This window comes from Ctenopharyngodon idella, chromosome 21 (assembly GCF_019924925.1).
Source record: "Ctenopharyngodon idella isolate HZGC_01 chromosome 21, HZGC01, whole genome shotgun sequence".
Classification (NCBI taxonomy): domain Eukaryota; kingdom Metazoa; phylum Chordata; class Actinopteri; order Cypriniformes; family Xenocyprididae; genus Ctenopharyngodon; species Ctenopharyngodon idella.
The window spans coordinates 18,059,123-18,076,105 of NC_067240.1; the positions used below are offsets into that span (position 1 = coordinate 18,059,123).

Genomic DNA, 16,983 nt, shown 5'->3' on the forward strand with positions numbered 1-16,983 from the left:
CAAATACGGGCAAAACATCACAATATAGTGTTGGTCACTGTTGTACAAAACTAGGACTGAGGCTAAAGTAATAGGCCAAAACACAAGCAGCCATCTGTAAAAAAAAAATATAGCCTATAGGTCAATATTTTTCAAATTCCTTCAACATGCATAATTATTTGAAAATTATTGATTATTATTGAAAATTATTTGATAATTATTGATCAGATAAATACGTAAATATGAATCTGACGCAATGCTAACAGTTTTATTTATTTACATTAAATTATAAAACAAAACATTTAAAATATGCTGTTCTTCGCTGTCCTCTACATCAAAATAACTTAATCTCAGGAAACCATATCACCACATTTCACCTGTAGATTTAGATGAAAGTTTAACACAAACACACACACGTTTCAGTTTCACATCTCTCAGTGTTTTATTAAAGTTGACGAGTCGCAACGCTCATGTTAATGTCCGCGCCGCCGCGGACTCCTCCCCGTTTGGAGCGACCATGCAGCTCCGCACACCAACATCATTCAGATCTGCTCCTCTCAGGCCGCTGGGGGAGCACAGCTCACTACACGGGACGGCGAAAAAAAGTCAAAGGGGTTAACTTGGATACACATGCGGCGGTGTTTTGATGAAAAAACCCATCCAAGTGTACATTGAAGCGACTTTGTTATTCACAGGAAGAATTTTCCTTGATATGGGATTTGTTTTGAAAAGTACACACGCGCGTAGTTGAAGGATATAACTCCAGTATGCGGCAGTTTTGAAACAAAGGGGTCTGGAGCGCCGTTGTCTCAGTGGTAAGACGCGCTGTTGTCTTAATAAAGAGCGTTATACTGTTTCCTATAATGTTTCATTTTCATCTTGTGTTTTAGTTTAGATAGTCGCGGTCGATTAACGCGTTTAACCCGAAACTCTTTGCTTTATTCGTTCACAACTCTCGTGTATACTTGATATCGCTGTAATGGGGGTCTCGTGGCGTGCCGCAGGGGTGGATGTGCGGCGCCGGTCATTTTCATTTCGGACCGATTGACTTTTTTAAGAAATAAAGTGACCTTAAAATAGGTTTATCGCTAGACTAATTATGTTAAGTCTTCCACAAATAAATAAGACAAAGTCGTGATTTTTTGGGGGGATAGAATGAGCGGCTGTTGTAGTTCAGCGTGAGATGAACTGCTTGAACTTTCCTGGACGACTTCAAGCTCACAGTATATTTAGAGAAGAGTTTCCCACAAGCACCCACTTATCTTATGTCTTTAGTTCCCTTGAAGAACTGTAACTTTTTCCTTTAAACAGACCTGAAATAGAAATAGTGTGGTAGAAGTGCCTAAACTGAACAAGAATTGCTTCTCACACTCTTGTTTGTGTTTAAGGATCGGGGCCCTTTCTGGATGGGAAAGATGGAAACAGAGGGGCAGTGGTGGAAAAGCCAGCTCGCAGCAGACATCCATCAGGCTCTGCGAATTAAGGTGAGTTGTAGCCTAATAAACAGCTTTGCATTCATCATGAGTTGTTGTCACAGTGCAGTTTTAATCCAAATGTCGTTATCCAGGCCTCCGTCGCTTGGCTTGATTGCCACACATTGAACCAGTACTGGTTTGACTTGTCCAAGCTTTGATGGGGAAGTGTGAAATGTCACACAGCCCTCAGAAAACAGCCCGTTATTGTGGCTTTATGAAGGTTCCTGGCCATTGCATCGTCTGCATTCGTATTCAAAACACACTTTCCTAATCATGTTCATATTGAATATCATTTACAACTAGGAGCACTGTCCCAGGACGAAACCACCAGGGTTCTCTACTTTTACCCCTGGTTTCCCAGACAAGGATTAAGCCTAGTCCCATGTTTTAGCTGTCTTAACTGAAATCAACTTGCATTGACATATCTTAAAATATGTCAGTGCCATTGTTTTGTCTGAAGATGCACATCAGTAATGTTTTTGTTTTTATAAAAGCTACTTCAATGTCCTAATTGAACTAAGGCCTAATCCTGGCTTAAAGGGTTAGTTCACCCAAAAATGAAAATAATGTCATTTATTACTCACCCTCATTTCGTTCTACACCCCTAAGACCTTCATTTATCTTCGGAACACAAATTAAGATATTTTTGATTAAATCCGATGGCTCAGTGAAGCCTACATAGACAGCAATGGCACTTCCCCTCTCAAGATCCATAAAGGTACTAAAAACATATTTAAAACAGTTCATGTGAGTACAGTGGTTCTACCTTAATATTATTATAAAGCGACAGGAATATTTTTTGTGCACCAAAAAAACCACAATAACGACTTTTTAACAATATCTAGTGATGGCCGATTTCAAAACACTGCTTTGGAGCGGTACGAATCTTTTGTGTCAAATCAGTGATTCGGATCGTGTATCAAACCACCAAACTGCTGAAATCACGTGACTTTGGCGCTCCGAACCACTGATTCGATTCGTAAAGCTACCGAAGCTTCATGAAGCATTGAGGGTGAGTAATAAATTACATTATTTTCATTTTTGGGTGAACTAACCCTTTAATCTAAGCCTTGTTTGTGAATTCAGGCCTACTTTTAGTTTAAATTTTACACATTTTCTAGTTCTTTTCCTTATTTCTTGTACTTTAGAAGTACTGTCATATATGTTAATGCCATAGAGTAATTTTACATTTTACATCAGTCTTGACCAGTGTCGTTATTGGTAAACTGGACACACTTGTGTTGGAACACTAGTAAGTGTATTGCTAAACCACATGAACTTTTGTTTCCTCACTGCTGAGTGAATTGCACCCATCAGACAGTGAGGTTTAAGTGCATTTATTTAGTGCAGTCTGTTGTCCTTTTATTGTCCGTCCTGTTTATTGCGGGCTGTGCTCACATCCGGTTTGGAATGTGAAGTGTTCTGTGTGTGTTTGTACTTGAATTTGTCTGTTAGCTTAAGATTACTCTACTAAACAATCCTGCTGGGTTTATTCAGCATGTGTCAAGGAGTGGCAAAATGATGCATGTGACTGAAAGTGGCTTGCATGGATATTTTTTTTTTTGTTAGGTTATTCTCTTCACCACCTGGTTAGTCAGAGTTGTACTATGTGAAATCTAGTCATGTGTAGGACTAATGGACTGCAGATGCAAAGTGGTTCAGCTGTTTGGTGAAATATCTGAAGATTGGAGGCTTGGTGTTGGAGGATTTTATTTACACAGAACAATCTCTCTCTGTTCACCAACATGCACTGTTAATGTTGTGCAGAAATGTTTATGGGATACATCTTTGCACAGATAGGCTATAGTTTAATTCATGTTTTGTGTGGGAGGTTGGCAGACTTCACCTCCTACTACGTCAATACCGAAAGCTATGGGACTTTGTAATTAATTTAAATCTTTTAGGAGGGTTAATTAGCAGCCTTGCTCTTAATTTTACTCTTAATTTTTAGCACAAAATGACATATTGCTAGAATATGTTTTCTGTAATGTTGTTTTCCATCAATTTAAACGTGTTAAAGCTATAATTTAGTCTGTCTTCAGCAATCTAAATGGTAATATTCAAGCAGGTATATTTCCTCTTTTTTTTTTGTGTGTGTGTGTGATGTTCAAGTGCCAACCCACAAAAATGTAACACCACAAAGAGCTAGTTTTATTTCCTCTAGCTTTAACTTGTTATAGTATTTATAGATGCTTTTGAAAATTGTCCTATTTAAAGCTTGTTCTGTTGAAAATGATTTCCATCAAGATATGCAGTTGACAAACTGATCAGCCATTCAAATACAGCAGCAGCTGTAGGGCTGTCTAAATTGCGGGCAGGCTCTACAAAAGGGCTCCTTGAGAGGGTCAAATCCCAGCCCCTCACCCCACAGGGGACAGATGGCTGTGAGACATGATGGCTAGGCCTGTAAAGGAACCAGCTCTCTCCTGAACAGCCACTATAAAGCGGCACACTCTGCCTGTGGGACTCATGTCTGGAAAGAGTTTGACAATTTAGCTGCTTATTAAGTGTGACTGCAGCCTTTTCGGGTATGTTTGAATTGTAATTTTTATGAAGCTGGTATCAGATGAATTTTTGAGAGCTGCTCTGGTTTACTTGATTACAGAGAATGCAAACAAAAGGAAATTATTATAATGGGTTTATTCATGAAAAAAATTAAAACGGTTTATTGCATCTTTGCTGAATGAAAGTATTAATTTCTTCTACAAAAAAATGTTACATTTGGAATCAGCATTTTTTTATTAATACTTTCATTCAGCAATATCTATAAATATATTAGGGTTGTCATGATTCCTCAATTAAACTTGAGTGCTTAAAAATCCTCTATTGCAATTTACTCGTGTCGGAAGCTGCACGATATATATTAAAACTATTTAAAAATCATAATATAGCTTAGTGCTTTTGTAAAACCACAAAGTCTGCGATTCAATTAAATAAATATATGTGCTGTGGGTTTCAGAGAGAAGCGTTCCGTTCACAGTAAATGCTGCTCCACATGGTCTGTGCTGTTTGTTTGGTTTTCCAATAATTTGCATTTGGGAACGCATATAAAGTCTGTCGTGCTTTGTGTTTCATAGTAAAGTGTTGCACTGTTATCATTTGTGGAGTGTGTCTTAGCAGCTTCATTAACAAACTCCATCCCTGCATATGCTGTGAGTTTGGGTTGCTTATAACGTTCATCTGGAAATGCAACATGCATAATTTCGCCAGATTTGTAATGTAAATAATTTATACGCCTACGCCAACACAGGAGAATACATCAGTCTTTCTAAATATGCGAATTGGATTAAAATTTATACCATTCCTCTGAGTTTGCATGGTTTCATTTACACATGTTTTTGTTCAAGAAATGACAGTATCTGTAGCATTTGTCGTAAAGGCACATTTAAATGAAATGTTGTTAGGCCTATTTTAAACAAGAATTTGATCATGCTGTAAAGTGTGACAATCTGTCAAAGTATCCAACATAAATAAAATAATGGGCCAAAGACATTTAGATGTCCGCATCAATAAAATTTTACAAAAGCGATTTTGTATACATAGAAAGCACATTAAAAGCAAGTAAAACGTCTACTTTTAAGGTTTCAAATAAGTTCTGGGAGAATAAAATATCAAAATGTGGGTGAAATAATGTTCCATTGTCATTCAGTGTAACATTTATATTTATGTAAAAATTGAAACAACATACTTATTCTGACCTATATGTATTGAATATATAAGTGAGCATACTAAATTTTATTGCATTTTAAATGAGTAAAAATTCTTGCTGACAAATGGGCAAAACCTAGGATAATGGAAAAGTTAAAACAAAAACAAAAAATGTAAAATTACAAGTAATCAGCATTTGGGGTAAAAGTAATTAGTCATTATGGCATAAATAGATTTTTTTTTTTTTTTTTTTTTGTAAATATCCCTGACAAGATTGTTACACTGAATGACATTTTAGTGGGTGTCTTCTGTAAATCATGGTAAAAATGTATATTTAATTTTTGCTCAGAAAAAACAAATTCAAAAGGACCCAATCTGATTTTTTGAAAAACAAAGCTTTCAAAGCTTTAATACACTTATTGTTTTTTTTTTTTTTTTTTGTGTGTGTGTGTGTGTATATATATATATATATATTATATACACAAAACAAGTTAAGTGTTACAATAACAATAAGTATTCACATAGATATGTGTATATATAACAAAAGTTTGTGAGTGTGTATAATCATAATATAATCGCGATTAACTGTTATGTTATATATGCTATATATTTTATGTATGTATGTATGTATGTATGTGTGTATATAACATAATACCATGTACCATGTTTATTTTTGTAATGCACCATGTTACAATATTTATATATAACATACTATGGTACAATGTAATAAATTCCTTCCACCTTTTCTCCTTAGGAGCTGAAGTTGCCAACCTACCAGGCCCACTCTCCACAGATCGGGATGCGCCGGTACTTTGCCGACCTGCTCGCTGTTCTCAGTAACCGATACCAGCTGTGCCCTACAGCACGTCACCTGGCCGTCTACCTGCTCGACCTCTTTATGGACCACTATGACGTAGCGGTGCGGCAGCTGTATGTCATCGCCCTCTCCTGCCTCCTCCTGGCCAGTAAGTCAAAGATTAATTTTGATGCTTTTATGTGCCAGTGGTGCTGGTGTTTGATTCTCTTTACCTGTACCTGATCTGGCAGTAAACTCAGTGAAGTGAAATTGAACTCAATAAATATAATTTTGTGACTGCTCGTATTGAACGGAGCAAGCGTGTCTGACTCTGTGCTCTAGCTGCCTGCTGTATTGTGCTGTGTGACAGCTGTGTGCATAAGAGGCCATGGCCTCCGCTGGCCTCAAGACCCTTTAGTCAGTCTCCAAGGCAACCTATCCAACGCACAAATCGGAAAGATACAGCTGCCTTGGCATGTTGCAAGCCCATCACAGTCTAACCGACAATTTCAGGTAGATTACGAAAGCAGAAGGAGAGAGGCAGTCTTGCAGTGATGCAGAAGTGTCGCCTGATGTCTCCAGTAGATTTATAGTGCAGGAAACAAGGAAGGCTGATTCAATATATCTGTGCTGTGTAATGTGGCATGGCATGTTATCAGTGGTGGCACGTTTGCTTACACACAAAACAAAGCGGCGCCGATAAGATAGAGGGGGTGACTTGTGTCGCCATGTGTTGGTGTTTTTCACAGATTAAAATCTGGAGCCTAGATCAAGGCAGCCAAAAACAGATTTTGTAATTACAATTATTTCAGATTGCTTTCTGCATATGCATCTGTCCTCAAATGACCTGAATAATCTAAAGGTTGTCTTTAAATGCCAAATCTCTCATACTTCTGACCCTCATTATGGCGGCTCTTGTTGGGGGAGGGTTGTTTTGCGCTGGCCGCCAATTGGCAGTGTTCAGGCATTAATTAATTGCTTTTGACTGAATGAATAATGGCTTTGCTCATGTTCCTTGTTAAAATATCCCTCCCTTTCCCCAAGTCATTGATTCAGGCGGCTGCGGCCATTGTTGGGTTTCTCTAAGAGTCGCCTGCAGTCAGTGTGTGTGGGACAGGGCTGGACTTTGCGCTTAAAGCTGAGAGCATAACAAAGTTTCCATTCAGACCAAGATTTATTATGACAAATAGTAGGGAGCTGCTCTCTTTGTATAAAACTAACTGGCTTGTGATTGCAAATTATAGAAAATGTTCATTTTTAGTATTGTTAGTGTGCACTTATTTAGATGTTAATCTGTCAGTGTTGTTAAAAACTATTTTTGTTAACTGAAATAAAGCTAAAAAATATATATAAATATTGGATGAAAAACTTAAACGAAAATTAGAAATGCTGATTTGGCAACTAATGGAAATAAATTTAAGTATTAAAATGAATGAAATGAAAATAAGTGGAGACAAGGTAATGTTAGTAATTTCATTTCAGTTAATGTATTAACAATTAGCAATTTGTTACAGTATATTTATTAATCTTTAAGTTAGTTAACACAAATACAACTGTTCATTGTTAGTTCATGTCAGCTGAAGTCCATTAAATAAAATTACACTTAATCTTAGTAATGTATTAGTAAATGTTAAAGTTCACATTAAGTTTAATAAATGCTTTAGGATAATTTTTCATTATTTCATGTTAACTAATGTAGTCAACTAATGTTAACAAATGGAACCTTATTGTAAAGTGTTAGCAAATAAATTAAAGCTAAATTGAAATATAAAAATAATAAAAATGACAAAAGCACCTAACAAATAATACAAAAAAAAAACTGCTGCTTGCTAAAAGCTAATTTGCTTTGGTTTAAGTTTTTTTTTAATCTTGTGTAATTTGAAGCCAGACCGTAACCTGGTATTAAGTCCGTATTAACACTGGATGATCATCCTGAAGGCTGAGTCAGCAGAAATTTCACCGTGCCGAGAGCTTTAGCTGAGGTCAACGTTAAAAACTAGCTGAGTGAAAACATTATTGTCCTGAAATCTAATTTTTAGATGGTAATGCTCAGGGATGAATGATGGCTAACTGCAGCTTGAGGATATGCATGGACGAACACTTGAGCTTGATGTTATCAGCACAATTAGCCCCCACACCCACCCCTTCTCATTCTTTTTGCTGAAACTTTGGAGGAGGAGAAGAGGGTGAGATATCAGGCTCATTTCCTCTGCTGAGCTGGGGTGATGGGGGTTTGTTATGGTAACTGGTTTAAAGCACAATGCATGACGTGAAACACGTTTTTCTTAATCAAATCTGATGTAAATATAAAAAGGTTATCTTTTTTGATATTAAAGGTGTATTCTTTGCATGTTTGAAGGAATAACAAAAACAAGACGGGGTGAAACCTTAATCATGTGGTACTTTACCATTTTCATCGAGAAGCCCTGTTGAAATGGCATCTGTCCTGTAACTAATGGAGCTGCAGCTCCCTTTTTTGAGAAAACGGTGTAGAGTAGCATGTCAAATGCAGGCTGGCCCTTTCCTCAGAAGGACGAGGGAGGGGTGAGGAGCTGAGGGCCCTAGAGGGGCATGTTTGAACTGAAACACTCAGCAGGGTTCCTGATATTCAGATTAGTGTGACACATGCCCCCTTGAGGTTTGATGCTAATGAAAAGAATTTGTACACCCCAGATAATTAAGAAAAGACACTGCGCAGATTTTTTTTTTTTTTTTTTTTTTGTGTGTGTGTGTGTATGTCAGCTGAGCATTTTTGACCCTGAAGGTCCACCAGTGTTTCCTGTTCTACTGCGGAATATACAGTGACACAGTTTTGAGTTTAAGTTGAATGCTTGAATGGAGTTTGATGAAATTAAATACAATAAGGCAAAACATTTCTATTGCTTTGTGTACTTATATTTTGGGAATGGATTTCAAATATAAGGTTATTATATTAACAGTTGAAAACCATGACAGCATTTGTTTTTGCTACTTCTCAAATCCGTTTTATGTATATATTTTAGACCCAGATTTTCAATCTTAAAATGTTATTGCATTTTGATATAAATTTAGTAAAATACGCATTTAAACTAAGAGTAAAATAATAATTGCAGACCAAATTACCATTCCAAGATAGTTTTGTCAAATTACACAAAATAGAAATACTTAATTGTGTATTTAGGAAACACAAAATGCTATTTATAAAATGCAGCTTGAATACGATTAAATACTATTTCATATGTGAAAGAATGTCATGGATGTTTCAGAAAAAATCCCAGAATTCACCTGTGATGCATGTACAGTCAAACCAAAAATTATTCAGACATTTTTGATATATTTTTACTAGTGGGTGCAGGACACTATAGTTCATTTATGTAAGTGAGGATAGCAAAATAAAGTAAACTGTGACACATTATACCCAAAAATTATTCATACAGTGGACTACCAGTAAAATTGATGATAATTTGGAACCAAAAATTATTCAGACACTTTGACCTGACCATGTTTTGCTTAAGTGTTATCTGACATAATTAAGATTAATATTTTCTGACACAGTTCAACTCTGAGATCTTGTCATATTTTATTACCATTTTTTTTAACTATAGTGAATAAACTGAATTAATGAATGAAATGTTCAAGGTGTCTGAATACATTTTTGTTTGACTGTAGACTGCTGAGAAACTAGAGCGAGTGTGATAACTGATAAGTGTGTTTTAAGAGAGTTTATTTTCTAAATGTCCACAAAACAAAAGTGCTCATAGCTGAAGAAACACCCATTTATTGACCCGCTAATCTCAGGGGTTACTTAAAGTAAATGTTTTCGATCGCAGAGGTTCGACTGGGCGAACACCTGGTTTAACGAATTACTCACTAAAACTGTGAGAACATTTATTGAATTACCATCTGACTCTTTTGATAACTGGGTGTTTATATGACAGCTTGTAGTAGTTACAGATGGAGTTTTTATGTTATAATAAATGGTACTTTTAATATGGTAAAATATTCAAATCAAAGTGTATTAATAAATCCATATGTACAGAGTGAGTATATGATGTCTGATAGTGCTTTAAGATGTAGTGTTCATTTAATAGGACGAAGACGTGACGTTTCTATAGCACATGTTTATTGAAAGTGTCAAGGAATGAAGGTGTGACCTTGGTTTCTCTTTGCTGTTTGGACTGTGTCTCCTCCACACCAGCCAGTGATCTGTGGGGGACTGTGTGCACTCAACCATGAGCCGCAGGAGTCAGAGGTCGTGGGGCCCTTATTGTTGGAGCATTAGACTGCAGGGGAAGCAATACTAGGGAGTCTTGGACTTTGGGGAAAAGATGTTAACACCTAGCACCTAGAGTCAGGAAGGGGAAACCAGGAGAACAAAGGAATTCTGCAGAGAAGGGCTAATTCACCATGAGGCAGCTGTGCTCTCTCATTACAGGAATTCACAAAATGCCTCACCTTAATGATGTCAATGCGTATCCTTTTAAAGAAACCCAAGCGTTTGAACGAAACACAGAGATGTATTGTTCTTAGATCAAGAATGTTTTAGATCTTAGTGACATCTGATAATGGGGGCTTTTTTAACAAGAAATAACTATAAAATGTCCTTGCCTTCATCCATTACACATCATGAATCTGTAACGTGACATCTCTGATGTGTCAGCGGGATAATCCACAGGGGGATGCATTCATGTTTTAACATCGTCATTTAACCAAGCATGTAACATTGAACGAATTAAATGCTTAAGCTCAAATACTTGCTTGTCTTTGTACAGGTAAGTTTGAGGAGAAGGAGGACCGTGTGCCCAAACTGGAGCAGCTGAACACTCTGGGCTTCATGTGCAGTCTGAACCTCACCCTCAACAAGCGTGACCTCATCAAGATGGAGCTGCTGCTGCTGGAGACGTTCGGTTGGAACCTGTGCATGCCCACACCTGCCCACTTCATCGACTACTACCTCCATGCTGCTGTCCAGGAGGGTGATCTGCACAACGGCTGGCCCCTCTCCTCCCTGTCCAAGACCAAAGCTTTCATGGACAAGTACACGCACTATTTCCTGGAAGTCTCGTTGCAAGGTAAGAAAAATTATGGCATTTTAATTTTAATTGTATTTAAATGAATTATTTTTAAATGAAATGCCGTCAAACCAAAATGTATTCAGACACCTTGAACATTTAATTCATTAATTCAGTTTATTCACTATAGTTAAAAAAAAAATGTTAATAAAATATGACAATTTTACTGGTAGTCCACTGTATGAAGAATTTTTGGGTATAATATGTCACATTTTACTTTATTTTGCTATCCTCACTTACATAAATGAACTGCACCCACTAGTAAAAATATATCAAAAATAATTTTCAAAATAATTTTTGGTTTGACTGTAAGTAATGTTCATGATGGTAAAACATGACAGCAATTAAATGGGTCAAAGTGTAGCTTGAGAAGATTCATATTGTAAATTTGATAAAGTTATCATTTTTATACAACACATATTTCATCATTATATAACAAACCTTTAATATACACTAGCTTGGAGTCTGTACAATTTATTTATTTATTTATTTTTTAAAAGAAGTCTCTTATGCTCACCAAGACTGCATTTATTTTTATCAAAAGTAAAAATCGTTATATTGTGAAATATTATTACAATTTAAAAGAACTTTTCTATTTTCTTATATTTTAAAATGTAATTTATTCATGTGAAGGCAAAGCTGAATTTTCAGCATCATTACTCCAGTCTTCAGTGTCACATGATCCTTCAGAAATCATTCTAATATGCTGATTTGGTGCTGAAGAAACATTTATTATTATAATTTAATGCGTCCTTGCTGAAAAGAATTCTATCAAGCAAAATCCTCTCAACCACACACTTTTGTACGGTAGTGTGTATTACATTATTATAATAATGTACAATTATTACTATAATAATGTTGAATACACTACAATGTGCAATAGTCAGTATATGTGACCGAACATTAACTGAATAATTACATTTTTTTTATTATTATTATTATTTTTTTTTTTTGCTTGGCAACTGTAAATGGTCACTGACTAATGAACTTTATAATTACTTGGTGGAAGAATAAAAATTATGTACATTAACATTTAAAAAAAAAAAAAAAAAAAAATAATAATAATAAAATATACATTTAAACAAAGTATGTATAATAATATTTAAATGTATGTTTTATTTTGTTTATATGCTTAATAAATAATAATTGATATAATTGGTAACACTTTACAGTAAGGTTCATTAGTTAACATGAACAAATAATGAACTGCGCTTATACAGCATCTTTGTTAATGTTAATTTCAACATTTACTAATACATTATTAAAATCTTGTTAACATTAGTTAATGCACTGTGAACAAACAATAAACAACTGTATTTTCATTAACTAATGTTAACGAAGATTAGTAAATACAGTAACAAATGTATTGCTCATGGTTAGTTCATGTTAGTTAATACATTAATGTTTAACTAATGAACCTTATTGTAAAGTGATACCATATAATTTATATATCAGTTATTGATTCTTTTTTTTAAGTAGTTTTATATAAGTTCTGTGCCTAACAGCCTCTTAACCATGGTAAAATCACATAGGAGGATATAATATAGCGTGTTTGTGTGCGTCTTTGTTGTAGATCATGCCTTCCTGAGCTTCAGGCCCTCTCAGGTGGCAGCTGCTTGCATAGCTGCGTCCAGAATCTGCCTGCAGATCTCCCCCAGCTGGACCACTGTCCTCCACCTGCTCACGGGCTACTCTTGGGATCATCTGACGCAGTGCATCCAGCTCATGTTACTGTAAGAGCAAACCACAGCATATACTCTTGTTCATACAGCATCATGTGCCCTGATGTAAACCACACGTTTCACTCTGCCCTGCCCTTACGGTGCTTTTTGTTTCATTTTTCAGTGCTCATGACAACGACGTAAAAGAGGCCAACAAATCTAAATCTTCCCCTTCCGCCGGTCAGAGTCTCCAGCCACAAGCTCACATCCCCCCCAGCCCCGCCACCCCCTCTCTGCAGAGGCAGCCCACCTCCAGCTCGCAGCAGCTGCTCCTCCAGGCCAGCAGCTACCCACAGCTCTCCCAGCACTCGCCGGCACTATCCCAGCTGCACATGCTGGCCGACTGCCAGGCCCTGGGACCGGTGGGCTCTCGGGAATATCTCCAGCCTCATCAGGCCAGTCTGATTTCAGCCTCAGTGCCGGCCAGCTCGTTCGCTTCTTTCCCCAGCTTGGCGTCGGGGCTGCGAGGCTTGCCCCTCCAGGGTCCCATCTCCATGCAGGTGAGCATGGGGCCCGAGCGCCACTGCCTCGGTCTGACTTATGGGAGCGGCTACTTAAGCTCCCACCACACCTTCACAGCCGGCTGCTTTGACAGGTGACGCCAGGAGAGGGAGGACAAACTCAACCTTGGGCTGCCGCCGTCCTCCGCCCTCCCCGCCCCTGAGGGGCTTCGTCCTGGACGCCGACGAAAACTTTCCAAACAGAAGACCAACAGTCGAGTGGACCCCGCAGAGGTTATAGTATTAACTTAAAAAAAAAAACGGCCTTTAAGCTCTCATTTTTTTTAGCTTTGGATGCTTCCTTTTGGGATTTTTATGAACTGAGGATGTCTATTTTTTAAGATTATTTAGTTAATCGAGAACCTTCTTCCAGTGCTGTGCCACAATGGACAAACTGTCGACCTCGACAAAAGAGAAAGGATGCTCTTTTGGATGCTCCTCTTCTTTTTTTTTTTTTTTTTTTTAAAGCATACAGCCTTGAGAGGAGAAATCGCGGAGATCCACATTCCATCCCACCAGCATTTTCAAACGAGTCCTTGAACTTTCACACTGGATTTTGCTGTATGGTCCTTTGATGCTGCTGCCTTTTATATGAACCAATGGCTTTACGACCGAGAATCTTGTCTCCCTTCTGGTCTTGTTTACAGTGACATGCCGCATATCAGGGATGTACAGATCTCTTTAATACATACACACAACATACTATTAAACCAGCTGATGTTTGTATGAAGTGTAGCTCCTTTTGTCCGTATTTCTTACCGAATCCGTTTTAAACCGATGCGGTCTGTAGAGAAGGTTGACGTTACGCTGAGGCTCCAGTTCCCTCAGGCAGATGGAGGGAGACGCCCCAGGGGACAGAGGCATCTGTGCTCCCTCTATTCTGGAAACCATGCTTTACTAGTTTCTCCTCCCACAGGGAAAAATAGCCATGAGTTCTGCCGTGTGCTACGAAGACGACTTCATTGTGCCGTACCTCTTCCTATCAGACACTGTGGCTCGTAAAGATTACCTCACTGTTACACTGTCGTTCACATTTACCTCCAAGGTCATGCTAATAACTAGTTTAACCTCACCGCTCGGGATAGAAAAGATGGATCTGCTGTTACAGTGTGCTTCAGTTGTAGCGTCATACCTTTTAGTCCAGAATCAAACAGAATATTTTAAAGCAGACTGTAATATTTGGTCCAAAAATACTTTATTATTATTGTTGTAAACTAAAGATACAATTAACCAAACATTCTTCATTTCTTTCCTTTTACTTATTGTCTTTTTTTCTTTTTTTTCTTAGACTATACAATGAATTATGTTGACTGGCCTTAAGACCAAAGTGTCTGCTTTACATCCTGCTGAATGAGAAGCTTTTTCAACCACTTTACTGGACTTTGGATCAAAATCTTTCTTCTATAGTCCTGAACTTTGAACTACCTCAATATATTGCCATTTACTTGCTGATTTCGCAGGGCTTGTCTTTTAGTTTTATGTTTTTTCTTAATTGGTCAGAACATTCACATGCTTTGTATTTTTTTTTTTTTTTTTTTTACACAGAACTTAGTTTTTTTTTGTGTGTTGAAGTCCAGTGTTTTGTATAGTTAGAGAACGGTGTTCACTGTAACAGACACGCACTGTTTAATATTTTAAGTCATTCTCTTGTTGAAGCCTCTGTGTGTGCAATATGTAATCATTAGGTTTTTATTTTTCCATTTTGTACCACTACTTTTTTTTACTATGTAGAATTAGTTTTTTTGTTGGTTTGGTTTGTTTTAACACGCTATTACTGCTTACAGGCAGTGATTTATTTTTCCACCAAGAAAATGTTGCACATTGCAACCAATGTCTCCTGAATCTCTACACATTTAGTAGACTAGAGAATTGATTCTGCTCATTCAGTGATCTAATGGGTTTATTTAAAATCCTGTATTTGGGTAAGGAAGGGGATAACAGGTGTAAATTGGATGAAATAAAATGAAGAAAAAAGCACAAAAGCTTGGTAAATGTTTCGTTCATGTGTGAATCATACATTTTGAATAGACGATGGATTTGCATGGCTCAAGGCGAGTTGTTTCATATGAATGTCTGGACTCATTGCACATGAAAAGGTCTTTGGTGGTGGGGGGATGGAGGGGCGGGAGTCGTGTTCATTTGGCTCCACCCCAAATACCACTGCCCTCCCCCTTCCTCCCTGCATGTAACGTGCTGGACTGAAGACAATGGGGGAGATTCCTGCCCCACATGGTGGTTCTTCCTGTCACTAAACACCACTAAACAAATAAAGCGCATCCAACTGAGTACCACTGATCGTTACAGAGATAAAAGCTCTTGGGCTCAAAGAACAGCCGACAATAGCTACAGTGAAGTTGGAGTAATGGACAAAGTTATTTTTCTGTTTGTGGGTGTTTTAAGGAAACATCTGTGTGGTGCAAAACACAGAGAAGATAACATTTAATATTGGAAGGTACAGACATCCTTTGATTATAGTGGTTATAGGCTTTTACTTGGTAGTTAGTTACACAAAATAATATCGACAGCCATGATGGGTTGACATGTTAGACCTTGAAGGTATAGTTCAACCAAAAACATTCCAAACCTGTATAACTTTCTTCTGTGGAACACAGAAGTAGTTATTTTGAAGACTAACGTATTTTTAACTAAACCGTTTAAGGTTCCTATTGACTTCCATTGTATTTTTTTTGTCCATGCAATGGAAGTCAATGTGAACCGAAATGATTTGTTTATCAACATTCTTCATCTTTTGTGTTCAGCAGAAAAAAGTAAGTCATACAGGTTTGGAGCAACATGAGGGTGAGTGAATGATGACAGAATTTTCATTTCTGGGTGAACTATCCCTTTAATAACCTTATAAAACCTTTCTTGACTTTACACAACCTTGTATAACTTTATTCTTTTAAGAGGCCATTTCACTTTTATAGGCTATAAAATTGGTCTAGGTGTGTGACAGTTGGCTAATGGTTTATACTTAAATACTAGTATTTTAATCTTTATTTTTTCTCTCACACACCTATTATTCACTTCAGAAAACATTGATTCATCAACTGGGGTCATATGGATTACTGTCGTAATCTTTTTGTTCATCTGAAGAAAAAGTAGTCTGGGATGGCAAATGATGAGAGAATTTAAACTTTCGGGTGGAGTATCCCTTTAAAATGTTAACAATTAATTCCTGATAAGGTGGAGCTTGCAGATTATGGGTTTTGCGTGGATTCGCCTCTTATCTGTTTAATTAAAGAGATTGGGTGGATAGCAGACAGAGAGAGGGGCCCTCCCTTTGTGCTGGAGCCTGGTGGGGGGGACATGGGCAGACCCTGGGAGGTGGGCCACATGGTTGAGTTGGTGTGATGATGAAGAGACACAAAATCGGATGGGGGGGGGTTGAGGGCTGGCAAAGGGGCAGTTGGGTAATGGATCATTTTCACAACCTTTGTTTGCAAAGCAAGGAAGGGGAGGGGCTGGCACCTTTTTTCTTAATTATCAGGAGGGGGTACCTCTAAACTGAAGCGCACCCTCGACGGCTTTTGTTTTATTTCTTTATTCATTTGTGATCCGTAAGAATTAACTGTTAAAGATTAAACATGCTACACCTTTTAAAATAAATTTAGGCCTACTTTATTTTTTGTATTGCTTAAAGTCTTAATCTACAAAATCAAAATGGTCAATTTATTGAAATTGAGATTTATACATCATCTGAAAGCTGATAAATAAATAAGCTTTCCATTGATGTATGGTTTGTTAGGATAGGACAATACTTGGCCGAGATACAACTATTTGGAAAATCTGGAATCTGAGGGTGCAAAAAAA

At 37.3% G+C, this 16,983-nt stretch overlaps 1 protein-coding gene across 2 annotated transcripts; it reads left to right on the forward strand.

The window, feature by feature from the left end:
* The first annotated feature begins 466 nt into the window (after positions 1 to 466).
* ccnjl (cyclin J-like) lies at positions 467 to 15,152 on the forward strand. 2 transcript variants are annotated; one of them, XM_051878572.1, is made up of 7 exons: positions 467 to 794; positions 1,368 to 1,463; positions 5,857 to 6,067; positions 10,650 to 10,949; positions 12,523 to 12,682; positions 12,795 to 13,170; positions 14,459 to 15,152. In XM_051878572.1, the coding sequence occupies exons 2-7, from the start codon at positions 1,386 to 1,388 to the stop codon at positions 14,468 to 14,470; spliced, it is 1,137 nt and encodes a 378-aa protein (XP_051734532.1). In that variant the 5' UTR covers positions 467 to 794; positions 1,368 to 1,385; the 3' UTR covers positions 14,471 to 15,152. The 2 variants fall into 2 exon arrangements, with proteins under 2 accessions (XP_051734532.1, XP_051734531.1); XM_051878571.1 differs by having other exon boundaries at positions 12,795 to 15,152.
* The last annotated feature ends 1,831 nt before the right edge of the window (positions 15,153 to 16,983 follow it).

Excerpts from the sequence above, each read along its gene's own strand:
- ccnjl (XM_051878571.1), top strand. The coding sequence starts at position 1,386 with ATGGGAAAGATGGAAACAGAGGGGCAGTGGTGGAAAAGCCAGCTCGCA. Across the intron at positions 6,068-10,649 it reads CTCCTGCCTCCTCCTGGCCA|GTAAGTTTGAGGAGAAGGAG; the intron begins GTAAGTCAAAGA and ends GTCTTTGTACAG. Across the intron at positions 12,683-12,794 it reads TGCATCCAGCTCATGTTACT|TGCTCATGACAACGACGTAA; the intron begins GTAAGAGCAAAC and ends TTCATTTTTCAG.